The 25,886-nt window shown below is 51.3% G+C and overlaps 1 protein-coding gene, 1 non-coding gene and 1 gene segment (V, D, J or C); 1 reads left to right on the top strand and 2 right to left on the bottom strand.

Annotated features, from left to right (window-relative positions):
• The window catches only part of LOC114108841 (immunoglobulin lambda-1 light chain), a 469,312-nt gene that overhangs the window by 49,378 nt on the left and 394,048 nt on the right, over nucleotides 1-25,886 (bottom strand). Inside the window, exons 1-2 of one of the 20 annotated variants that reach the window (XM_042234129.1) lie at nucleotides 14,005-14,085; nucleotides 13,553-13,850 (exon numbers count right to left, since the gene is read on the bottom strand). The exons of 17 other annotated variants lie outside the window; for them this stretch is intronic. In XM_042234129.1, the coding sequence (XP_042090063.1) occupies nucleotides 13,553-13,850; nucleotides 14,005-14,050 (344 nt within the window). In that variant the 5' untranslated portion in view covers nucleotides 14,051-14,085. Of the gene's footprint in view, nucleotides 1-13,552; nucleotides 13,851-14,004; nucleotides 14,086-25,886 lie in introns of those variants that run through there. 2 more of the 20 variants (XM_042234139.1, XM_042234144.1) reach the window with 2 other exon arrangements.
• On the bottom strand, nucleotides 7,371-7,979 carry LOC114118889 (immunoglobulin lambda variable 3-25-like). The segment is given in 2 exon segments: nucleotides 7,371-7,744; nucleotides 7,899-7,979. Coding segments are annotated over 2 exon segments (420 nt in total).
• TRNAS-GGA (transfer RNA serine (anticodon GGA)) lies at nucleotides 22,370-22,441 on the top strand. The gene has a single exon. It is a non-coding gene; the product is annotated as a tRNA-Ser (tRNA).

Here is a 25,886-nt window from a genome sequence, read left to right as displayed (position 1 = left end):
ATGGTGGCTAAAAGCGCAGGTGGGTGGTCCCAGTAGAGACGTGCTGTTCTGAAATACCCAGCAGATTTCAAAGATTTAGGACAGAGTAGTGTAGAATGTCGGAGAAGGCAGTGGCACCCACTCCAGTGCTCTTGCCTGGAAAATCCCATGGATGGAGGAGCCTGGGGGCTGCAGTCCATGGAGTCGCGAAGAGTCAGACGACTGAGCGACTTCACTTTCACTTTTCACTTTCATGCACTGGAGAAGGAAATGGCAACCCACTCCAGTGTCCTTGCCTGGAGAATCCCAGGGACGGGGGAGCCTGGTGGGCTGCCGTCTATGGGGTCGCACAGAGTCGGACACGACTGAAGTGACTTAGCAGCAGCAGTGTAGAATGTATCCAAATTCTCATATTCAATCCATACTGAAATGGTACTTTTAAAATACCATTTGACTGATTTATTTGCGGCGGCGCCGGGTCCCCACTGCTGTGTGGGCCTCCTCCTCTCGTGCTGAGCGGGCGCTCGTCTTGGTCGCGGCGCTCCGACTTCTCGATGCGGCGGCTTCTCCTGCTGCGGCTGCGGAGCGCCGGCTCCAGGTGGGCGGGCTTCCGTACACGTGAGCTCAGCAGCTGCAGCTCCCAGGCTCCGAGCGCTGGCTCAGTGGATGTGAGGCGTGGCTTAGCTGTCCTGTGGCATGCGGAATCTTCCCCGATCAGGGATAGAACTCGTGTCTCCTGCATTGGCAGGCGGATTCTTTCCCACTGAGCTTTCAGGGAAACTCTTGAAATTATGTTTTCAGCTAATTGAGTAAACACAATCCATCATGGAAACAGCATCTGCTTTGCATAATTTTTCAAAAGTGTCTCTTGGAAAATTTAAAATTACGTATGTGGTTGTTGTTGGTGGTGGTTCAGTTGGTAAGTCGCGTCTAACTTTTATCACCCCATAGACTCTTGTGACTCCATAGATTGTAGCCTGCCAGGCTCCTCTGTCCATGGGATTCTCCAGGCAAGAGAACTGGAGTGAGTTGCCATTTCCTTCCCAGGAGATCTTCGCGACCCAGGAATTGAACCCGGGTCTCCTGCATTGCAGGCAGATTCTTTACCAGCTGAGCAATAAGTGAAGCCCTCACATGCGGTTGAAACTTTGTTTTAACAGGACAAGGCAGCAGTGCACAGTCCCACATCAGTCAGTTGATTTTTCAAACAGGAGGAACTTCCCGGCACATTCTGGAAAGGCCGTGTTTAGCTTTGGAAGCTCAGTGAGAGGCTGCAGGAAGACGGTGAGGACCAGGGGTTGGGTGGAGGGAGGGAATAGTTGTGCTAAACAAGTAACTACATAGAAAGAACTTTGATGGTGCTTGATACCTCTTAAGCACATATGAATATTTACTCTTATTCCATCTGTTAATATTCATATTCCTTATCCTTAACACAAACTAGAGGCTTTGGGATGGTGGGGGCAGGAGTGTGAAGGCTTTGGCGCACTTGACAAGGGCCCTGTTTTCTGGCGACACCAATACACACACTCCTTGTGGGAACCCTCCACACTCACGAACTGAAGTCCTAACCCCAGTGCCTAAGAGTGGGGCCTTATTTGGAAACAGTCAATTCAGACGTCATCAGTTAAGTTGAGTTCATGTTGGGGTGAGGTGTCCCTAGTCCCATTCAGTGCCCATGAGTCTCAGGAGCTCTGGTCCAGGAAAGCGTCACCCCCTCTCACCAGCCCATCGTCCACTGCGGATGCCCCGGTGCAGAGCCTGCCTGGAGGGCCGGGAGGCGGAGCCGCCAGAGAACCAGTCAGGGATCCCTGAGGGCCGCTCACTATCTTTATAAATGACCGGCACAGGGGCCTGGCCCGGCTTCTGCCGGTACCAGTGACCATAGAGCTTCCTAAGTCGTCTCCCTGGCAGGCGATGCTGGCCGTCTGTCCCAAGGACACGGACACCGCAGGCGGCTGAGTCAGCTGAGAAGAAGACAGGTGACCTAGAAGAGAGGAGAGGAAGGGGCGTGTGAGGAAGAGGGTCTCCCCCCTGCGGCCCCCAGCCCCTGCAGCAGCCCCTGTGCTGAGCTGACGTTCAGGGCCAGCCTGAGCCCTGGCCACTTGGGGGCCGAGCCTGGGGTGCCGCACCTGTGCAGAGAGTGAGGAGGGGCAGCAGGAGAGGGGTCCAGGCCACGGTGGACGCGCCCCGAGCTCTGCCTCTGAGCCCGCAGCAGCGCTGGGCTCTCCGAGCCCCTTTATTCCCTCTCAGAGCTTTGCGGGGGGCAGTGAGGGTTCGGGTTTATGCAAATTCACCCCCGGGGGCCCCTCCCTGAGAGGCGGGGTCACCACACCATCAGCCCTTGTCTGTCCCCAGCTTCCTCCTCGGCTTCTCACGTCTGCACATCAGACTTGTCCTCAGGGACTGAGGTCACTGTCACCTTCCCTGTGTCTGACCACATGACCGCTGTCCCAAGCCCCCCGGCCCGGGGTGGCCCCTGGACTCCCCAGAGGGGTGGTCAGCCTGGCAGCGTCCTGGCCGTGGACTGAGGCACGGTGCCCTGAGGTTCACTGTGGATGTGACCCTCAGAGGTGGTCACTAGTCCTGAGGGGATGGCCTGTCCAGTCCTGACTTCCTGCCAAGCGCTGCTCCTTGGACACCTGTGGACCCGCAGGGCTGGCTCCCCTGAAGCCCCCCTTGGGCAGCCCAGCCCCTGACCTGCTCCTGGCCGGGCTCTGCTGCCCCCTGCTGGTGGAGGACCATCAGGGCAGCGGCTCCCCTCCCGCAGGTCACCGCAGGGCCCGGGTCACCAGAGAGGGTGTGGACCTGGGAGTCCAGCCCTGCCTCTGGGCCAGCACAGAGAGGCCACCTACACCGTGAAGTTGCTGTTCCTGTAACCCTGGCTCAGGGCGGAAATGGCCGTGCCGTCCCTTTGGTTTTCTTGGTGGAGTGGAGAGTCCGGGATGACTGTAGCTGCAGCCGTCAGGTTCCATAGCAACATGTGCCATCCCCTAGGGACCCAGCGCTCCTTGTACTGGTATGCCAAGGTTGGCACCTGTCCCACCCCAGGAGGGCAGTTCGCTAATGGTGTTCCTGGCAGTTGAGCTCATCTGAGAACTCACATCATTTTCATCATCACATCCTCATCACCGGTATCAGCACCCCCACCACCATCTCCATCGTCTCTTCTCCTGTTTTTATTTTTATGTCATCTCGCAATCTCACACCCCTCAGAGTTTGCATTGGTAGCATTTTTTGTTTAGCATAGTGTGCCTCTTTTTAGGAAACTGGGGATCTCCTGCTGATACCCCGGGAACCCATCCAGAAATCATACTGATGGCTGAACCCCTGAGTTTGGATTCCTGCCGAGGAAACCCTAGGACCTCAAAATTCTCTGAATCACTCCCATAGTTAGCAACACTCATTGGGCCTTTTTATACTTTAATTTGGAAAAATATCCTTGAAGTTAGTATCTACCTTCCCATTTTACAGAAGGTAAAGCTGCATCCCACTTGAGAGCAAGTCCCCAGGTCAATAGAGAGAATGGGGTGAGCCCAGGATGGGGCCCAGGGGTCCTGGATTCAGACTCCGGCCATTTAGGGCAGAACTTGGCCAGAGAGGGAGCGCAGCAAGGCGGGGGCTGGCCTGGGAGGAACCATGGCACCCCCAGGGCTCGGGGCCATCTTCACCACATCCTGGCCTTCATCAGAAGCCCCCTCAGCCTGAATGTGGCAGAGGCAGGGAAGCTGTGCTCCAGGTCACGCTGGAGAATAGGTGGGGCTGGGGTGCTGCTGGGTCCTAGGGGTCTGGCCAGGTCCTGCTGCCTCTGCTGGGCAGTGGTGATTGGTCCTCATCCTCCTGAGAAGTCACAAGTGATGGGTGTCTCATGGCCAAGCTATTGGAGGAGGCAGTGAGCACTCCCACCCCTGCAGACATCTCTGGGGGGTCAGTGGTTCTGTAGGTGGTCCTGGGGCTTGGACCTGGGGGACATGAGACTCAGCCGTTGACTCTCAGAGGTGCCAGCTGTGGGTGCAGCGGCAGGGGTGGGCGGTGGGGGATGCCTCACCAAAGCCAAAATAAGAGGTCATCCAACGAATAGAAACTGACTCACACCCTTTGGTCTGGCACATTCCGTCTTGAAATATCCTGTGGACAGGATACAGTCCCTGGATAAAAGGATTTCTATCTTGTGTGTGCAGTAGAGCTATAGACAGGCTTGACTGTCATATGTAATCCTTTGAACATGGTATTAAATTCTGTTCACTAACATTTAAAAGGACTTTTGCATCAATAAACCTAAGGTATATTGTCCTGTCATTTCCTTGTCTTGTAGTGTCTCTGAGTAGGTTGGAAGGGGTAACCAGCTTCACAAATCGAGTTAGGAAATTCCCTTATTTTTCCACTGTCTAATAGACTTTCATAAGATTAGTGTTAATTCCTCTTTAAATCGCTGCTATAATCATCACTGTGGCCACCGGTACTGAATTTTTTGTTAGGATGATTTTTAAAAAATAATTTTAATGGTTTTTAATTTTATCTTCGGCTGTGCTGGGTCTTCGTCGCTGTGTGCGGGCTTCCTCTCGCTGTGGCCTGTGGGGGCTCCTCTCGTGTTGCGAAGCTCGGCCTTCTGATGGCAGTGGCTTGTCTCGTTGCAGAGCGCGGGCTCCAGGGCGCCCCGGCTCGCGAGGTTGCAGCACATGGGCTCTGTAGCCGTGGGGCACAGGTTCAGCAGCCTCTCAGGATGTTTTGTTCTCAGATCGTGGGTTGGTCGAACTGGTGTCCCCTGAGTTGCAAGGTGGATTCTTCACCACTGGACTACCAGGGACGTTCCCTGGAGGTTTTTAATTGTGGATTTAAGCTCTCCTTAGATGTCTCCTCACATTTCCTGTTTCTTTTTGAGTCAGTTTGATACCTTGTTTGTGTCTGTAAGTTTGCCCATTTGATCCAAGTCGCCTACTGTGTTGATATACAATCGTCTAATTGTTGGTTTACAATTTTGAGAGCATTGTCCTGCAATTGCTTCTATCTGCAAGATTGGTAATAATATCTCCCCAGAGGAGTCGCAAACTGAAATGAGATTAATACAGGCTCTTTTAAAAGAATGAACTTCTGTTCTTGCCTTTGCCATAGATCTTATTTCTCAGCCTGACTGTACTTACTGACGAGGGTGTTTTCACGTCTGTGTGGAGAGCTACCATTAGTATTTCTTATAGTCCAAAGACATCAGGCTCCTGGGCACAGTGAACACACTCCTTTCTGTGGCTATTTTGCAAAATATGGTGTAGCCTAGAGTCATAAGGAATCACAGCTGACAACCGCTGGAACAGAGGGACATGCTAAGCAACGTGAGGGCGGGAACCTGGAGGGTCCTCCCTGGGGACAAGTTAACCAGCTATAATGGACATTCCAGCATCTGGAACATGGAGCTGTGAACTGGACCGATGACTGTCATTTTCAGAAGAGAAATCCCGGGAGAGGAGGGTGCCGGGGGCCAGCGTGAGGAACTCTGCCCATGGCAAAGGTCATGAGGAAGGAGGCTTGGCATATGCAAAGACATGATCAAGCCTCAGGAAACCCCCTGTTCCTGAGCATCCAACCCCCAAACCAGAGTCTGTTTCATGCTCTCACCTACACCTCTGACTTTACGGGGGGCTCTCCCCCATAACCGTTTCTCTTGGAGAAGGAGTTAACTTGCAGCTCCAGTTACTAAAAATTCCTGGGCGTGACAAGAATGTTTCAACTTAGAAATTCCTCTGGAGGTCCTCTAGCCTCCCTGATCAGGTTCGTCCGGCCACATGTGATTGTTTACAGCCTCCCAACCTTGAGAGGCATGAGATGCTTTAAAACTTTCTAAATACAGACTCTTTTGAGAAGTTAGAAAATTATTAGTATAGTATAGTGTGTTGATTAGAAATTATATTGGTGAAGGGTTTTTTCATTTGTCCTGCCAATAATCACTGCTAATTCCCTGCCCTGGGTGTGACAAGGGTGTCTCAGGTTAAACCTCTCTGATGACAGACTAGCTTGTGTGACAACTTCTCAACCATAAACAGCACAGAGAGTTTGGAGTATTAGCATAGGGCTTTTCTCATTGTTGAGTCAGTGATTGCCGCCAGGCCTCCCTACCCTTAGGTACCTGGGAATATATTAATCAATGTATTTGAAATATAGAAAAGGAAATATAGTAGTTTTTGATGTTAGCAATACTAGACTTTTGAGTTAATGAATTTTCTCTTTTGTTATAGATCACTGTACTTTGTTATAAATCACTGTGTCCTTGCTATGTAAAAATGTGACTTTATCATTATCTTAAGACTAAATAGACCTTAAGGGGAACACTGGTGAAGGGTTTTCATTTGTTGAGCCAATATTTGCTGCTAAATTTCCATATTCCTTGCCCTTATAATGAATATAACTAGCATATAAGAGAAATAAGTATTAACCTTTGAGATTAATCATGTTAAACCTTAGGCTAAGTAAATTCCTTTCTTAGTTGTAATCCACTACACCCTCACCCTATAGAAATGCAACTTTATTTGGAGGGTGGTGCTTGGTTTAAGAAAAAATCACCCCTGGAAAAAATAAGTTTTCTGGTTAACTGACCGGTATCAGAAAGCGCCATAAAATGTCAGCAGGCCTCACGGCCAGAAGATGATGTAAAACCCATAAGACCTTTGTATAATTTTATATGAAGCGCCTGATTGTGACAAGGGTCAGGTCTGCTGACCCCCACGTGACTCTGTATTCATCCTTATGTATAACAAAAGGTATATAAACAAACCTGAAAAATAAAGAAATCGGATCAGTTTCTGGAAAGACTGATTCCCCCATGTTGTTTCTTTCTCGCTCCCCGTTTTTCTGGCTGAATTCCCGTCTGGAGCATGGATGCTATTCCACGTAAACCAAGTTATTCAGCCTGTTTTTCTCCACTAATTTTCCTACTACACTATCCGTTTCTAATCTCTCTCTATATCTGTCATTAAGATTTTTCCTAGGACACCAATTCTGTCCCCACCTTCGAATCACCCTGGATCCACTGGGGCTGGACCCCGGCAGGAGGGTCCTGGGGAAAGGGCCAGGTCTGAGGCTGCAGGCAGTGCCTCAGGACAGGGGACACCTTCTCCAGGAGAGCAGGGGGGCCCACCCAGGCCGCCTGCAGTGATTCCACCAGGAGGAGACGCATCCCTGCAGACCTCTCCTGAGACACAGGGTCACACCCGGGGCCCTGGAACCCTTTGAGACCATAAGCCTTTCCTTTCCTGTCCACCCTGACAGCAGTCTAGCTCAGAACAGACGTCTCCATTTTCAGCAGGAAAATCCAAGGCCCCCGAGGAGGGAGCGACTGGCTCTGGAGGAGCTGGGCCAGGAGCACAGAGGCTGCCTGAACCTAAGGCCTGACCTGCAGCTGCTCAGAGGAGGCCGGAGTGTGCGCGGGCCAGGCAGGGGGTTTGTGTCTCATTTCCCCATCGGCCTGTGTCACTGTGAGGGTTATAACTGCTGCCATATGACTGACAGAAATAGTCGGCCTCGTCCTCAGCCTGGACCCCGCTGATGGTCAGGGTGGCCGTGCTCCCTGAGCTGGAGCCGGAGAACCGGTCAGGGATCCCCGAGGCCCGCTCACTATTCAGATAAATGACCAGCACAGGGGCCTGGCCCGGCTTCTGCTGGTACCAGTGAGCAAAATTTTCGTCTAATAGGTCTCCCGAGCAGGTGACCTTGGCCATCTGTCCCAAGGCCACCGACACTGAAGTCGGCTGGGTCAGTTCATAGGAGATCACGGAGCCTGGAAGAGAGGAGGGAGAGGGGATGAGAAGTTAGGACCCCTTCCCCGGGCATCCCACCCTGAGGCGGTGCCTGGACTGTGTTCTGGGTTCGGGGCAGGCCCAGCCCAGGGTCCTGTGTGGCCTGAGCCTGCGGGCAGGGCTGGGGGGCCGCACCTGTGCAGAGAGTGAGGAGGGGCAGCAGGAGAGGGGTCCAGGCCATGGTGGATGTGTCCCGAGCTCTGCCTCTGAGCCTGCAGCTGGGCTGGGGCCTCTGGGCTCTCTTATCCTCAGAAGGGACATCCTCATGCAAATCTCCTTCCTGCCCCTCGTGGCCTGGTGACCGGCCCGCTGCTGATTGGAGAGCAGCTGGCTCCCAGGAGGAGTCTTCTGGGGCCTGCCTCCCAGGCCTGTGCCCAGGTGCCCAGACTCTCTCCGGGCTGAGTGAGAAAGCCTGCCCCTTCCTGAGCAGTGCACATGCCCTCTGTCTGCTCAAGGGGTCCCCTGTGGGCCTGGGGGACGCACAGGCGTCCTCTCTGGGGATGAGGTCATCGTGTGGGGGCTGGACAGTGCTGGAAGCTGGCTCCGAGGGGACCGCGGTCCTGCTGCCGTGACAGCGAGGATTCCAGCAGTCAGCACAGTGACGCTGGTCACGTGGCTCTAGCCGAATTTGGGGGTTGTCTTTAAAGTGGGATTTCCTTATTCACTTACCTAGAGCTGATTCTCAATCTTGTGTTAGTGTCTGGGGTTCGGGAAGTGATTCGTGTACGCACACACGTATTCTTCTGAGATCACGTTTTAGGAAACAATCGGAGAAAAGACTTTCGTATCTGGACCTAGGTAAGAATTCTTGGACTTGACAGTACCTTCATTACATGTAAAAGGAAGAAGCTTAATAGGAACATTAACATGAAGAGCTTTTGTTCTATAAAACTACCTTTCAAGGAGCTGAAAAATCCAGTGAAGTGGGAGAAGATGCTTTACGCTCACATACCCCTCGAAAGACTCGTGTATTCATTAAAAGAAAATTCTCAAGAGTAATCAATAAGCAAAACGTATGAAATCATTCAGTGGGAATGTGGAAAACGACAGCAGACATTTTTTCCGGGAACGCACAGCTGCCAGGTGAGCAATGGGACCGCGGTCAGCACGAGTCGTTAGGGGGATGTCAGCTGCACCCGAGTGAGACGCTGCCGCCCAGCCGGGCAGACCGGCTCCAGCAAGACGGCGGCAGAACCCCAGGCTGGCGGCACGGCAGCGAAAGTGAAGTGCAGTCGCTCAGTCGTGTCCGACTCTCTGTGACCCCATGGACTGTAGCCTACCAGGCTCCTCCCTCCATGGGATTCTCCAGGCAAGAGTACTGGAGTGGGGTGCCATTTCCTTCTCCAGGGGAATCTTCCCGACCCAGGGATGGAACCCAGGTCTCCAGCATCCCAGGCAGATGCTTTAACCTCTGAGCCGCCAGGGCACGGCAGAGAGGCTGGCTATTCCTGAGTTGCAGGAAGGGATACAAAGCGGCGCAGCCACCGTGAGAAAGAGCTCTGCGGCTACGGGAGCACCGAACGTGGGATGACTGTGCAGCCTAGAAACTGTACTCCCGGGAATTTGTTTCAGAGAATGCAGACTTAGGTCCCACAGACTCCTGCACGGGAGAGTGACTAGGTCCGGTGTTAGTCCGCTCAGGCAGCCACACCCAGACGCCATGCGCGTGACGCTTCAACGCCATGAACTGGTTGACCGTGTTCTGGGGTCACAAGCCTGCAGTATCGTGTTTGGCGGGAGTTCTCTCCCTGTCTCCCTGAAGCTTGCTTTCCCTCTCTGTCCTTACAAAGCCTTGTCTCAGGGGCTCACGTAGGGTTGGGGCAGGGGGCAGGGGCTGTTTCTGGTCTCTCTCTCTCTTTTTAACTTATTTGTTTTTTAATTGAAGGATAATTGCTTTACAGAAATTGGCTGTTTTCTGCCACACATCAGCATGAATCAGCCATAGGTATACATATCTCCCCTCCCTCCTGAACCTCCCTCCCGTCCCCCTCTCCATGCCACCCCTCTAGGTTGGCACAGAGCCCCTGTTTGAGTTTCCTGAGACATTTATGAGGTCACGAAACCTCTCTCCACGGGTGGGGGCAATCTGCAAGTGGACGCCGACGTCTACCCTGTTCATCTGTCACTTTCACAGACGGACAGACAGTGGCCCCCTGAGAGCCTGACCTTGTCACAGAGATGACCTCTAATGGGTGCCCCACGCTTCATGACCAAGGCTCTGCGGGGACCCCCTCCCTGGTGGGTCACCGTCTCAGCACAGCAGGGAGTGGCCTTCTCTGCCTCTCTTTCCCATCGCTGCCCCTCCTCTCGGCCGCCGGTCCCTCTGTGCGTCCATCACGGGCTCCCACTGACTGTCTCCAGTTCCTAGCAGCCCAGGGCCCGGGGCTGTGGACATAGTGGGGCCCACACGGGTGGTGGGTTAACTTCCTGCTGTCCCGGCTCCCCTTCCTGCAGGGTCAGGGGGACCAGACACTGCTGGGAGCCAGTGTGAGGAATCCCGCCCGTGACAAGGTCATGAGGAAGGAAGCTGACATACGCAAGGCGTGCTCAGACTTCAGGGACCCTCTGGAAATTCCTAAGCATGTACCCCAACAAAAATCTGCTGGCTTTTGTGCTCTGCTTTTCCACTCTTCTGACATTTTCTGGAAAAAGTCAATTCAGGGCTTTAGTCTTCTGCATTTGAAAGAGTGTTTCAATCCAAAAAACCCTCTGATGGCTTTCTAGCCTGCCTGCAGGACTCGTACAGCTGCACATGTGATTGTTTGAGGCCTCCTGACCGCAGGAGGCACAGGAAGCTTAAAACATCCTAGGAATGTAGGAGCTTCCGAGGAGTCAAAATCTTTAAAATAGGACTGATTAAAAGTTTCATTTGTTGGATCAATGCTTGCTGCCAAATTTTCACATCCTTTATTTGTAGATATAGTTGGTATATAGAAAAACAAGTAGTAGACCTTGTATTAGCAACATTAGCTCTTTGAGTTAAGTACCTTCTTTGTTATAACCCACTGCACCTTTGTTCTATAGAGATGTAACTTTAGTGCTTTAAGGAGATGTAGATTAAAGAAAAACACTTCAGGGGAAACAAAATTAACATTCATTAAGGAAGAGAGCCAAAAAGTGTTAAAAAGCCTCTTGGCCAGAAGATAATGTAAATCACCTGAGACCTTTTGTATACAAAATGATGTATAGAAAGAGTCTGGGCTGCGAACACTACATAATTTTGTTACCCATTGATCTCTGTGTTTTATCAAAAGTATAAAAGGCCTTCTGAACAATAAAGGATGGGGCTAGCTTCTCGGGCCAGCTTCTCGGACCAGTTTCTCGAACTAGTCTCTCAGCCTGGTTTCTTGGGACTCTGGCTCCCCCATGTCTTTCTCTCTCTTTCTTCTTCTCTCCCTTTCCTTCTCTCTGCTCTTTACTTTAATTTCAGGCTGAATCTCCACCTGGGACGCGGAGGCTCGCCAGGTCTACTTACTTGCCCTGGCTGTTAAGATTCGCACGAAAGGAAGCTTAAGGCGAGGCACCCTTAGATATTCAAGCGGGCGCCGGTGGCCCAACGTAGATGGTGCAAATTCCTTGTCTGGAATTTTATTGGTCTTCCGCGTAAACCAAGCTATTCAGCCCTCTTCCTCCACTTAATCTTCTTACTACACTATAGTTTCTTAATCTAATCTTATATTAATAAATAAACAAGTCTTTCCAGGCCAAGGCCGTCCACCCTTCGAATTCCCTGGATCCACCGGGGCTGGACCCCAGCAAGACACTGTCCACTAGAGGGACCTGCAGGGGCCCTTGTTTGGGTCCAAGAGGCTGGAGAGAACAGCCCTTGCCTGGCATGGAGGGATGGCAGATGGCCCTGGGTCCCCTGAGACTCCAGGCAGACTCAAGGACAGAGGTCACTGAGGGATGGAGCCCAGATGTCCCGTCTAGCCCTGCCTCCTGCACCCTGTCCATCGCTCCCCGGGATACCAGCCTCCCCCTCTCCTCCTGCCCATGGGGAGTCGCCAGGCCACGGGCAGCTCCTGGACGTTTCCCATCAGCCCTCGGTCACTGGGGGCCCAGCTGAGCTTCAGGATCCAGCCTGAAAATCCCACCCAAGTCCAGTCAGCCCAGTGCCCAGGGTCAGGGTCCCTGTGGTCAGGACAGCTGTCCCATGTTGATTCAGGGGCTGGGTGTGTGTGAAAGATACTTAATTTTCAGATTTCATCGAGCTCCCTGCAAAACGCATTTGAGGGGATTCCTCCAGAGGCTGCCTCGGGGGTGGGGACACTGTATTCTGCAGCTCAGCGGCCCTCCCCCACCCCCCGGTGTCTCAGGGGACGCGGTGCTTTCCGGTCCCTAGCATGTTCTTTGGGAAGACAGGGAGCGGTGCTTGGCACCCAAGCTGACCCTTTTCCCAGTGGATGAAGCCCAGCAGAGCGCCGGGTCTGTCCTGTCTCAGAGCCCCTCCCTGAAGACCCACCTCTGCAGCCACTGTGGAGTCAAGATGCCCATCCTCCCTCCCCACGTCCAGGTGCTTCCTGCTGAGTGCTCAGTGCCTGCAGGGCTCCCGCTCTGCCCCCGGGCCCCTTATTTTATAACCTCACTCATCAGGACTGTTTGTCTTAAATGGGTTGTGTTTAATGGCTGTCTCAGGGTAACCAACACTAGCTGAACTTGCCCACGTCTGCCTGCTCGTGATGGTCGTGTCTTCTCGTGATGGACGTCCCTTCTCACACAGCGAAGGATCCTGCCCCCTGGTCTCCCTCCCACTTGAGCTGCTATTATCGCATCTTTTGTTTCCACCATCGTTGTAAACCATGGAGATTATTTTTTTGCTTTGCACAGTGTACAGCGATTTGCTCTGATGCATGTTGTTCTTTCTTGCATTTCCTGGGATTGAGTTTGAATTAGTGCTTGTTTATGCTGGTTATTATTTTCACCCAAATGGGAACATTTGGGGTCATTATTTCCTTCAGGACTTTTTCTCTTTAAACCCACCAACTTTTTCTGCTCTGAGACCCCACTACACACCTATTAGGCTGCGGGACATTGTTCTAAATAACAGATCCTCTGTTCATTTCTTGCCGTCTTTTTCTTTCCTTAAAGTCATGGTGAATGGTCTATTTTCCTGCCACTCAAGTTCAGTGAGTCTCTTCCTGCACCAGCTCATCTGTTGCTGGGCTCATCCCGGGACGCTTTGTTTGTTTGCTTGCTTTATTGAAGTATTTAGTTGACTTACATCATTGTGTTAACTTGTTCTGTACAAAAAGTTATTCAGTTATACAAATATATGTATTTTCTTTTTTACGTTCTTTTCCATTATAGTTTATCCCAGGATAGTCATTATAGTTCCCTGCGCTATACAGCAGGGTCTTGTGCTTATCCGTCCCATATATGATAGCTCACATCTGCTAAGCCCAGACTCTCACTCCATCCCTCCCCCAACCCCTTCTGTGGTGGCAAACCCCAGTGAGCTCTCTAGTCCGGGGGTCTGTTTCTCTTTCATGTCCAGGTGAGTCTACTGTTGGGTATTGCTGTTCTTGCGCTCCTCCGCCTGGACCTGCATGTCCTGTCTCACCTCCAGCACTTCTGACACGTGGAGTATAGACTGGTGGATTTTATCCAACTCACTCTGCGCAGAGCCTTTCTCGAGGGCCGGGAGGTGGGGCCGCCTGGGGGCTCAGCTCCGGGGAGACCTGGGCCAGGCCTGTCCCTGTGGTGTCCCCAGTCCTCCCGGGGCTGGAGGAGAGCGTGAGCAGCACGGGAGGGTTTGTGTCTCGCTTCCCCGTCTGCCTGCATCACTGTGAGGATTATAACTGCTGTCAGCTGACTGACAGTAATAGTCGGCCTCGTCCTCGGTCCGGGCCCCGCTGATGGTCAGGGTGGCCGTGTTCCCCGAGTTGGAGCCAGAGAACCGGTCAGGGATCCCCGAGGGCCTCTTACTATCCTGATAAATGACCGTCACAGGGGCCTGGCCCGGCTTCTGCTGGTGCCACTGAACATAAGAGCTTCCTAGGTTGTCTCCCTGGCAGGTGACCTTGGCCGTCTGTCCCAAGGCCACCGACACTGAAGTCGGCTGGGTCAGTTCATAGGAGACCACGGAGCCTGGAAGAGAGGAGGGAGAGGGGATGAGAAGTTAGGACCCCTTCCCCGGGCATCCCACCCTGAGGCGGTGCCTGGACTGCGCTCTGGGTTCAGGGCAGGCCCAGCCCAGGGTCCTGTGTGGCCTGAGCCTGCGGGCAGGGCTGGGGGGCCGCACCTGTGCAGAGAGTGAGGAGGGGCAGCAGGAGAGGGGTCCAGGCCATGGTGGATGCGCCCCGAGCTCTGCCTCTGAGCCCGCAGCTGGGCTGGGGCCTTTGGGCTCTCTTATCCTCAGAAGGAAGGCCTTCATGCAAATCTCCTTCCTGCCCCTCGTGGCCTGGTGACCGGCCCGCTGCTGATTGGAGAGCAGCTGGCTCCCAGGAGGAGTCTCCTGGGGCCTGCCTCCCAGGCCTGTGCCCAGGTGCCCAGACTCTCTCTGGGCTGAGTGAGAAAGCCTGCCCCTTCCCCAGCAATAGCATGCAGGCCTCTGCCTGTGCCTGGGGGACACACAGGCATCCTCTCTGGGAATGAGGTCATCCTGGGGAAGGCTGGGTGGCGCTGAGAGCTGGCACTGAGGGGACCCGGGTCCTGCGGCTCTGAGAGCCAGGATTCCAGTATCGGGCACAGGGACACTGGTCACGCAGCTCTGGCAGAACTTCCATTATGTGTCTTTACATTTTTATTTGTGTATTTATTGATGTATAGTTGATTTGCAAAGTTGTGTTAGTTCCAGCTGTTACAGCCAGGTGGCACAAACATACATAGACATACATAGACTTATGAATTCTTTCCATATGATGTTTTAGAAAAAAATGGAAGAAAAAAATCTTCTACATCTTGACCTAGGCAAGAATTCCTGGACGTAACATTAATTCATGACACGTTAAAGGAAGACGCAAGTGGAACCTTATTAAAAAAAGCGTTTGTTCTAGATAAGCCCTTTTTATGGAGTTGAAAAATCCAGTCAAGTGGATAAAATACTTTCCACTCACATATTCCTCAAAAGGCTTGTATATACACTTAAAAAAACTTCTCAAAACTGTTCAACAAAGAAAGCAAACAAAACTCCTGGGAAGGCTGCAAATGACGTGAAGAGACGGTTTTCTTAGGAACATACAGATGTCAGATGAGTATGTGGGAAGGTGGTCACCACCCGCCATTAGGGTAATGCCCAAAGGAGGTACTGTACACACTTGTCAGAGCCGAACAGATGTGCCGAAGTGAAAAACGGAAGCAGAACCCACGGCTGGCTGGACGGCCACGCCAGAGGGGTCGTTCGGATGTTACTGGAAGGAATACAAAGCGGCACAGCCACCCTGGAAAACAGCTCTGCAGCCGCTTCTGACACCAAACGTGTGATTACTGTGTTGCCGTTGCTGAGCCACTGCGTTGCGTCAGGACTCTCTGCGACCTCATGCACTGTAACACGCCAGCCCTCCCTGTCCCTCACTATCTCCCGGAGTTGGCTCAAACCCACGTCCACTGAGTCAGCAATGCCATCCAACCGTCTCATCCTCTGCTGCCCTCTTCTCCTCCTGCCCTCAATCTTTCCAGCATCAGGGTCTTTTCCAGCGAGTCAACTCTTCACATCAGGTGGCCAAAGTATTGGATCTTCAACTTCAGCATCAGTCCTTCCAGGGAATACTCACAGTTCATTTCCTTTAGGATGGACTGGTTGGATCTCCTTGCTGCCCAAGGGACTCTCAAGAGCCTTCTCCAGCACCACAGTTTGAAGGGATCAATTCTTTGGCACTCAGCTTTCTTTACGATTCAACTTTTACATCCATACATGACTACTGTAAAAACGATAATTTGACTATATGAACCTTTGCTGGCAAGGTGATATCTTTGTTTTTTAATAAGCGGCCTAGATTTGTAGCAGTTACCCTACAACCTAGGAATTATTCCCTTGGGAATTTATTTCAGACAAATAAGACTTATGTTCCATAAACACCTACACTCAAGTGTTCCCAACTCCTTCTTAACTCAGGCAGCCATAACCAAATAACACTCGTGAGTTGATTAAACCCCACACGTTTCTTTTTCACATTTCTGGAGGTCAGAAGTCCAAGGTCAGGATGCTACAATATTGTTTTGGGGGGAGCTCTCTCCCTGGCTCGCTGAGGACACCTGCTGGTTCTGTCCTGACAAAGCCCTGTGAGTGGCTCACTCGGGTGTGGTGTGGGATGTTTCTGCTCTTTTCTCATAAGGTCACTAATCCTGTCTCCACAGGGCTGGGGAGAGCTTAGTTTTGGAAGCACAGTGAGAGGCCCCAGGAAGCGGGTGGAGACCCACCGATCCGGAAATGGAGCCTTGTTTGCTTCCGGGTCTGCCGTGTCTCAGGTCTGACGTGAAACAAGTTGCTGAGAACTTCATGCCTCAGCTTTCCCGTCTGTAACATGGGCTATCGTCCGGATGCTTCTTCATAGAATGTTTCTCATTAAAACACACGTTAATAATAGGAAGAGCCTTGATGGTACTTGGTATGTATTAAGCACAGATGGATATTCACTCCTCTTCCATCTGTTAATATCCTTAATCTTTATGCTTAATACACGCAGAGCCGATGGATAGTGGCAGTACGAGGGCGATGAGTGTGGGCCGCTCACACTGACACCGTTTTCCAATATACACACACTTCCTGTGGGAACCCTCCACAACCAGGAGCTGAAGTCCTAAACAGAGTGCATGTGAGTGGACCTCATTTGGCAATCAGTTCAGGTCAGTTCAGTTCAGTCGCTCAGTCGTGTCCAACTCTCTGCGACCCCATGAATCGCAGCACGCCAAGCCCCCCTGTCCATCAGCAACTCCCGGAGTTCACTCAGACTCGCATCCATCAAGTCAGTGATGCCATCCAGCCATCTCATCCTCTGTCGTCCCCTTCTCCTCCTGCCCCCAATCCCTCCCAGCATCAGAGTCCTTTCCAATGAGTCAACTCTTCTCATGAGGTGGCCACCGTACTGGAGTTTCAGCGTTAGCATCATTCCTTCCAAGAAATCCCAAGACTGATCTCCTTCAGAATGGACTGGTTGGATCTCCTTGCAGTCCAAGGGACTCTCAAGAGTCTTCTCCAACACCACAGTTCAAAAGCATCAATTCTTCGGCACTCAGCCTTCTTCACAGTCCAGCTCTCACATCCATACATGACCACAGGAAAACCATAGCCTTGACTAGACGGACCTTAGTCAGCAAAGTAATGTCTCTGCGTTTGACTATGCTATCTAGGTTGGGCATAACTTTTCTTCCAAGGAGTAAGCATCTTTTAATTTCATGGCTGCAATCACCATCTGCAGTGATTTTGGAGCCCCCCAAAATAAAGTCTGACACTGTTTCTACTGTTTCCCCATCTATTTCGCATGAAGTGATGGGACTGGATGCCATGATCTTCATTTTGTTTTTTTTACGTTTGAACTGAGGTTTTTTATTTCTATGCAAATCCTCCCTTGCCCCCTATTCTGTCACACTAATCCCTGTTCTTTTAGGCAAGAATGTAATTTCCCTATACCCCCTCCTGTCTTTTAAAACAGAAACTTAATTTAGTCATGTATCGGTGCTTCAGACAAGAATATAATGGGTGGCTAATCTGTTATGAATTTGAGAATGCATTTCATGAAAAAAGGTTACAGAGCTGCCAAAGAGGGAGGGCTACCAAGAGAGAGAGGATGTGAAACCTAGTTTGGGGAGCTTGTTAGGAATCTAGTTTTCTGCAGTTCTGGAAGCATCTGTGTAACATGCCCAGGGAACCTGGAATCTAAAGAAACTTGTAACTCTGGCTCAGGACGGGAGAAGAGCTGCTAATGTATTGAGACCGTTCTGCATTTTCCGCATTTGCTTTGACAAACTCCTTTTGAATGCTTCAGTTCAGTTCAGTTCAGTTCAGTCGCTCAGTTGTGTCCGACTCTTTGCGACCCCATGAATCGCAGCATGCCAGGCCTCCCTGTCCATCACCAACTCCCGGAGTCCACTCAGACTCACGTCCATCGAGTCCGTGATGCCATCCAGCCATCTCATCCTCTGTCGTCCCCTTCTCCTCCTGCCCTCAATCCTCCCAGCATCAGAGTCTTTTCCAATGAGTCAACTCTTTGCATGAGGTGGCCAAAGTACTGAAGTTTCAGCTTCAGCATCATTCCTTCCAAAGAACACCCAGGGCTGATGTCCTTCAGAATGGACTGGTTGGATCTCCTTGTAGTCCAACGGACTCTCAAGAGTCTTCTCCAACACCACAGTTCAAAAGCATCAATTCTTCGGCGCTCTGCTTTCACAGTCCAACTCTCACATCCATACATGACCACAGGAAAAACCATAGCCTTGACTAGATGGACCTTTGGTGGCAAAGTCATGTCTCTGCTTCTGAATATACTATCTAGGTTGGTCATAACTTTTCTTCCAAGGAGTAAGCGTCTTAATTTCATGGCTGCAGTCACCATCTGCAGTGATTCCGGAGCCCAAACAAATAAAGTCTGACACTGTTTCCACTGTTTCCCCATCTATTTCCCATGGAGTGATGGGACCGGATGCCATGATCTTCGTTTTCTCAATGTTGAGCTTTAAGCCAACTTTTCACTCTCCTCTTTCACTTTCATCAAGAAGTGTTTTAGCTCCTCTTCACTTTCTGCCGTAAGGGTGGTGTCATCTGCATATCTGAGGTTGTTGATTTTTCTCCCGGCGATCTTGATTCCAGCTTGTGTTTCTTCCAGCCCAGCGTTTCTCATGATGTACTCTGCATATAAAATGTTGGTCTGTGCTGTGGTTTGGTTCCGCTTTCTGTATGCTTTTTCATCCTTGTTAGCTTTTAAGATTCTTAGGTTCATGCTGCTCCTTGGTGTCATAAAATGTCAAATCCTCACACATAATTTGAAGAAACTGAAGTCCTGGTGTGTGGTTCTAACCTCCCTGCAGCTTGGTAGTGGCTTTGACCCTCATCCAGGCTGCTTCAGGAAGCGTCAAGAGTCTTTTTCAGGTATCACTATAGTCTCTACTGGTCTCGTAGGTCACCGTGGAGAACACTCCATTGCTAAAACGGCCGTCTGTTGGTCATAGTGATTCAGAAGACTGGGCGTGAAGGCAGTGTTATAAGGCAAATCCTGGCACATCCTCAAGGAAATAGACTCAAAGAAAACAAACTGTGCCCAGCTATACGGCCCCAAAACATAGTCAAGGGCCACAGATAGAAGACGATCCAACTCATAGCCATGCTTTCTCGCTGGAATGGGATTCAGATGATCAGGCCTCCCCAATATGAATTTTAGATCTTTGTACACCTGCAGGTCTCAGCTGGAAAGGACTTCTTCTATTCTACTGTTAAGTTCTTCAAACAGAATTACTCTTTGCACCGTCAGAGGTTTGTTATCTTGGTCTCACAAAAGGCATCTGATTTTGGTTTCACAATATGGGAAAATGACATCATCTTGCCTCTTCTTTTCATTTTATTACATCGGGTACCAGGTGGTCAATGTGTCAAGTCGATCAACCACATTCCCAAACAACAGATTCCATCTAGGAGAAGAGCTATTTCTTCCTTTGACTGAAATATCTCTTCCACGTTCATCAAGAGGCTTTTCAGCTCCTCTTCACTTTCTGCCATAAGGGTGCTGTCATCTGCATATCTGAGGTTATTGATATTTCTCCCGGCAATCTTGATTTCAGCCTGCGCTTCTTTCAGCCCAGCGTTTCTCATGATGTACTCTCACACCTCGGGGCTGGGCTCCCGGGGGGCTGTGGCGCTGGCCTGGGGCGGCCGCAGGTCCCTCAGGTATGGAGCCAGCGAGGACCACCTGCGTGTGCCTCGGAGCGACCGCGAGCTTTCCTCGTTTTCTGAATGTTGAGGTTTAAGCCAACTTTTTCACTCTTCTCTTTCACTTTCATCAAGAGGCTTTTTAGTTCCTCTTCACTTTCTGCCATAACGGTGGTGTCATCTGCATATCTGAGGTTGTTGATATTTCTCCCGGCAATCTTGATTCCAGCTTGTGTTTCTTCCAGCCCAGCCTTTCTCATGATGTACTCTGCATAGAAGTTAAATAAACAGGGTGACAATATACAGCCTTGACGTACTCCTTTCCCTATTTGGAACCAGTCTGTTGTTCCATGTCCAGTTCTGACTGTTGTAGGGTCAATGGAGATGCCATTACTTAAGCTGAGTTTTATTGGGCTGCTGCTGCTGCTAAGTCACTTCACTCGTGTCCGACTCTGTGCGACCCTGTAGACGGCAGCCCACCAGGCTCCCCCATCCCTGGGATTCTCCAGGCAAGACCACTGGAGTGGGTTGCCATTTCCTTCTCCAGTGCATGAAAGTGAAAAGTGAAAGTGACATCGCTCAGTTGTGTCTGACTCTTAGCGACCCCATGGACTGCAGCCCACCAGGCTCCTCCGTCCATGGGATTTTCAGGCAAGAGTACTGGAGTGGGGTGCCACTGGGAGGGGTCCCTAATCCCATTCAGTGCCATGGGTCTCAGGAGCTCTGGTCCAGGTCATCATGGTAGCCCTCACCCCACTTGTTCACCTCCTGTCTTTCTAAGGCCACGTGGATCTGGATCTGGGAAGTTCTCGGGTCAATCCAGGAGATTTTGGCCGATGAGGCTCCAGTCAGCGTCACATGGACATCCAGGGTCCGTTAGCACTGGGTCTCTGTCCCTCTGTCTGTCCTCATCCAGGCCTCCATTCCCCAGGTCACTCCGCCTGGGGGCTCAGCTCCGGGGGACCCGGGCCAGGCCTGTCCCTGTGGTGTGCACGGTCCTCTTGGGGCTGGAGGAGAGCGTGAGCAGCACGGGAGGGTTTGTGTCTCGCTTCCCCGCCTGTCTGTGTCACTGTGAGCTTCACCACTGATATCAGCTGACTGACAATAATAGTCGGCCTCGTCCTCGGTCCGGGCCCCGCGGATGGTCAGGGTGGCCGTGTTCCCCGAGTTGGAGCCAGAGAACCGGTCAGGGATCCCCGAGGGCCTCTCACTGAACTCATAAATGACCAGCATAGGGGCCTGGCCCGGCTTCTGCCGGTACCAGTGAGCATAAGAGCTTCCTAAGTCGCCTCCCTGGCAGGCGATGCTGGCCGTCTGTCCCAAGGACACGGACACCGCAGGCTGCTGAGTCAGCTGAGAAGAAGCCAGGTGACCTAGAAGAGAGGAGAGGAAGGGGCGTGTGAGGAAGAGGGTCTCCTCCCTGCGGCCCCCACCCCCTGCAGCAGCCCCTGGGCTGAGCTGACGTTCAGGGCCAGCCTGAGCCCTGGCCACTTGGGGGCCGAGCCTAGGGGGCTGCACCTGTGCAGAGTGAGGAGGGGCAGCAGGAGAGGGGTCCAGGCCACGGTGGATGTCCCCCGAGCTCTGCCTCTGAGCCCGCAGCAGCGCTGGGCTCTCCGAGCCCCTTTATTCCCTCTCAGAGCTTTGCGGGGGGCAGTAAGGGTTCGGGTTTATGCAAATTCATCCCCGGGGGCCCCTCCCTGAGAGGCGGGGTCACCACACCATCAGCCCTTGTCTGTCCCCAGCCTCCTCCTCGGTTTCTCACGTCTGCACATCAGACTTGTCCTCAGGGACGGAGGTCACTGTCACCTTCCCTGTGTCTGACCACATGACCGCTGTCCCAAGCCCCCCGGCCCGGGGTGACCCCTGGACTCCCCAGAGGGGCGGTCAGCCTGGCAGCATCCTGGCCGTGGACTGAGGCATGGTGCCCTGAGGTTCACTGTGGATGTGACCCTCAGAGGTGGTCACTAGTCCTGAGGGGATGGCCTGTCCAGTCCTGACTTCCTGCCAAGCGCTGCTCCTTGGACCCCTGTGGACCCGCAGGGCTGGCTCCCCTGAAGCCACCGCCTCAGGCAGCCCGGCCCCTGACCTGCTGCTCCTGGCCGCGCTCTGCTGCCCCCTGCTGGCTACCCCACGTGCTGCCTCTAGTAGAGCTCTGATTTCTGAGCGTGACTGATGACCGTCTCAGGTACATTCGTGTCCCCGTGAAGGGCTCACTTAGCTTTTCTCACGCTAGAGAACCACGGTCCTCCTGTGTACAGTGATCACACTTCTCTCTGTTGGACTTTTTCAGAGGATTCTGCAGCCAGGAGTCACAAGGAGTCTTAGCTGAGAAATGCTGGATCAGAGAGACCTGATAACCAGTGTAAGATCTTATCTGGTGACGATACTCACAGCTATGACTGATGTTCTGGGCATCAGGGAAGGTGGGGGCTGTGGACTGGTGAGACTTATGTGAAATCTTCCAAATACACACATACATGCAAATATACATGTATGTACGTGTAGAGAGAGAGCCAGAGGCTGTGAGTGGCAGAGCACCAGGTACCCACGTTACCTCCACAGAGATCACAACACAAGGATTTCTTCTGGTTTCTTGGTCAATTGACTTCACAATTCAAATTCTTGTACTCCATGTTGAACTGAACACATTTAAAAATACCGCAAAATACACTTCTGTGTGTTTGTGTGTGTGTTCAGTCTTTCTGACCCCATGGACTGTAGCATACCTGGCTTCTCTTCCATGGAATTTTCTAGGCAGGAATAATGGAGTAGGTTGCCGTTTCCTTCTCCAGTGAATATACATGGGGCTTCCCTGGTGGCTCAGAGGTTAAAGCATCTGCCTGGAATGCAGGAGACCCAGGTTCGATCCCTGGGTTGGGAAGATCCCCTGGAGAAGGCAATGGCAACCCACTCTAGTACTCTTGCCTGGAGAATCCCATGGAGGGAGGAGCCTGGTAGGCTACAGTCCATGGGGTCGCAAAGAGTCGGACATGACTAGAGGTTACTCTTTTAATCACCGAGATGGTTCGTAACGTGTGTCCCACTTGTCTGGGAAACGAGGTGCCATTCCATTTATTTCTGGGGGTCTCTTGGGGGAGTGTGTCTGGAGGACATGAGCAATTGAACTTTCTGGCTCAGTGAAGCAGGCGACCCTCCCCGTGTGGGTCCTGGAGGAACAAAAGGCTGAGGAAGGCAGAGTCCCCTCCTCCCTGACATGAGGTCTCTCCTCAGAAGAGGGATAGTATAACAAAGAAGAAAAGGAAAAAATGAACTGCTGTAGCTCAGTTCTCTGGAGCTAAATTGCACTCTGAGGGTCTCGTGCAGAAATTCTGGATACAAGACAACTCACCTCACCCCACTCCCAGACTTTCGGGAAAGGATGGGATGAAGGAGGCAGTATGGTGACCTGGGGGCCATCACAGCCAGGCCTGCAGGAGGACCCGGGGAGCTCTGGTAGGGGTGAGCTCTTCAGCTCAGTTCAGTTCAGTTCAGTTGCTCAGTCGTGTCTGACTCTGCGACCCCATGAATCCCAGCACGCCAGGCCTCCAGTCATCACCAACTCCTGGAGTTTAACCAAACTCACATCCATCGAGTAGGTGATGCCGTCCAGCCATCTCGTCCTCTGTCGTCCCCTTCTCCTCCTGCTCACAATCCCTCTCAGCATCAGGGTCTTTTCCAATGAGTCAACTCTTCGCATGAGGTGGCCAAAGTATTGGAGTTTCAGCCTCAGCCTCAGTCCTTCTAATGAACACCCAGGACTGATCTCCTTTAGAATGGACTGGTTGGATCTCCTTGCAGTCCACGTGACTCTTAAGAGTCTTCTCCAACATCACAGTTCAGAAGCATCAATTCTTTGGCGCTCAGCTTTCTTCACAGTCCAACACTCACATCCATACATGACTGCTGGAAAAACCATAGCCTCAACTAGATGGACCTTTGGTGGCAAAGTAATGTCTCTGCTTTTTAATATGCTATCTAAGTTGGTCATAACTTTCCTTCCAAGGAGTAAGCATCTTTTAATTTCATGGCTGCAATCACCATCTGCAGTGATTTTGGAGTCCCCAAAAATAAAGTCTGACACTGTTTCTACTGTTTCCCCATCTGTTTCCCATGAAGTGACGGGACCAGATGCCATGATCTTTGTTTTCTGAATGTTGAGGTTTAAGCCAACTTTTCCACTCTCCTCTTTCACTTTCATCAAGAGGCTTTTTAGCTCCTCTTCACTTTCTGCCATAAGGGTGGTGTCATCTGCATATCTGAGGTTATTGATATTTCTCCTGACAATCTTGATTCCAGCTTGTGTTTTTCCAGTCCAGCGTTTCTCATGATGTACTCTGCATAGAAGTTCAATAAGCAGGGTGACAATATACAGCCTTGACGTACTCCTTTTCCTATTTGGAACCAGTCTGTTGTTCCAGGTCCAGTTCTAACTGTTGCTTCCTGACCTGCATATAGGTTTCAAGAGGCAGGTCAGGTGGTCTGGTATTCCCATTTCTTTCAGAATTTTCCACAGTTTATTGTGATTCACACAGTCAAAGGCTTTGGCATAGTCAATAAAGCAGAAATAGATGTTTTTCTGGAACTCTCTTGCTTTATCCATGATCCAGCAGATGTTGGTAATTTGATCTCTGGTTCCTCTGCCTTTTCTAAAACCAGCTTGAACATCAGGAAGTTCACGGTTCACGTATTGCTGAAGCCTGGCTTGGAGAATTTTGAGCATTCCTTTACTAGCGTGTGAGATGAGTGCAAATGTGCGGTAGTTTGAGCATTGTTTGGCATTGCCTTTCTTTGGGATTGGAATGAAAACCTTTTCCAGTCCTGTGGCCACTGCTGAGTTTTCCAAACTTGCTGGCATATTGAGTGCAGCACTTTCACAGCATCATCTTTTGGGATTTGAAACAGCTCCACTGGAATTCCATCACCTCCACTAGCTTTGTTCACAGTGATGCTTTCTAAGGCCCACTTGACTTCACATTCCAGGATGTCTGGCTCTAGGTGAGTGGTCACACCATCGTGATTATCTGGGTCATGAAAATGTCTTTTTGTACAGTTCTTCTGTGTATTTTTGCCACCTCTTCTTAATATCTTCTGCTTCTGTTAGGTCCAGACCATTTCTGTCCTTTATCGAGCCCATCTTTGCATAAAATGTTCCCTTGGTATCTCTAATTCTTGAAGAGATCTCTAGACTTTCCCAGTCTGTTCTTTTCCTCTACTTCTTTGCATTGATCGCTGAGGAAGGCTTTCTTATCTCTGCTTACTATTCTTTGGAACTCTGCATTCAAATGGGAATATCTTTCCTTTTCTCTTTGCTTTTCGCTTCTCTTCTTTTCACAGCTATTTGTAAGGCCTCCTCAGACAACCATTTTGCTTTTTTACATTTCTTTCCCATGGGGATGGTCTTGATCCCTGTCTCCTGTACAATGTCATGAACCTCCATCCATAGTTCATCAGGCACTCTATCTATCAGATCTAGTCCCTTAAATCTATTTCTCACTTCCACTGTATAATCATAAGGGATTTGATTTAGGTCATACCTGAATGGTCTAGTGGTTTTCCCTACTATCTTCAATTTGAGTCTGAATTTGGCAATAAGGAGTTCATGATCTGAGCCACAGTTAGGTCCCGGTCTTGTTTTTGCTGACTGTATAGAGCTTCTCCATCTTTGGCTGCAAAGAATATAATCAACCTGATTTTGGTGTTGACCATCTGGTGATGTCCATGTGTAGAGTCTTGTCTTGTGTTGTTGGAAGAGGGTGTTTGCTACGACCAGTGAGCTCTTAAGGGCCCTTCTAATTGGGGCAGGGACCCTGCCTCTATCGCCCCCTCACACACAGGTCCCTAGTTGCATCTGCCACTGGGATGAGGAGTGTCACTGGGGCCAGAGACTACAGCAGAAGTGACACCGGGATCTGGGGCTGTGGACCCCAGCGTCTGGGGAAAGGAGGGCTTCAGTCCTGCAGCTGACGGGCTGGATACAGGCTGGATTCGCGCTGTCACACCGACACCTGGGGCAGTGATGGTCACAGCACAGCTACTTCTGGTGTTATGACCATTGAAGAATACAGACAGACGCACAATGGACAAGGGGAAAAACGAGAATCAGTGCATGAGGAGAGGACAGATGTATAACATGCAAATGTCACGCAAGATTTAAATAAAAATATAACCTATGGGGAGGAATCCAAACATGTCAAGAAGAAGAGAGAGAGGAAGGCAAGAAGAGGGAGAAGAAGGAGGAGAAGGAGGTGAAGAGGGAGCGGGACGGGAGGGCGGGCAGGAGGGTGAGGGGCCGGAGAGAGGGAGGGCCCCGGGGGAAGAGAAGCAGA

This window comes from Ovis aries, chromosome 17 (genome assembly GCF_016772045.2).
Source record: "Ovis aries strain OAR_USU_Benz2616 breed Rambouillet chromosome 17, ARS-UI_Ramb_v3.0, whole genome shotgun sequence".
Lineage (NCBI taxonomy): Eukaryota > Metazoa > Chordata > Mammalia > Artiodactyla > Bovidae > Ovis > Ovis aries.
Note: the sequence above shows the minus strand (reverse complement) of the source record. Positions and strands in the feature narration are given on the sequence as shown.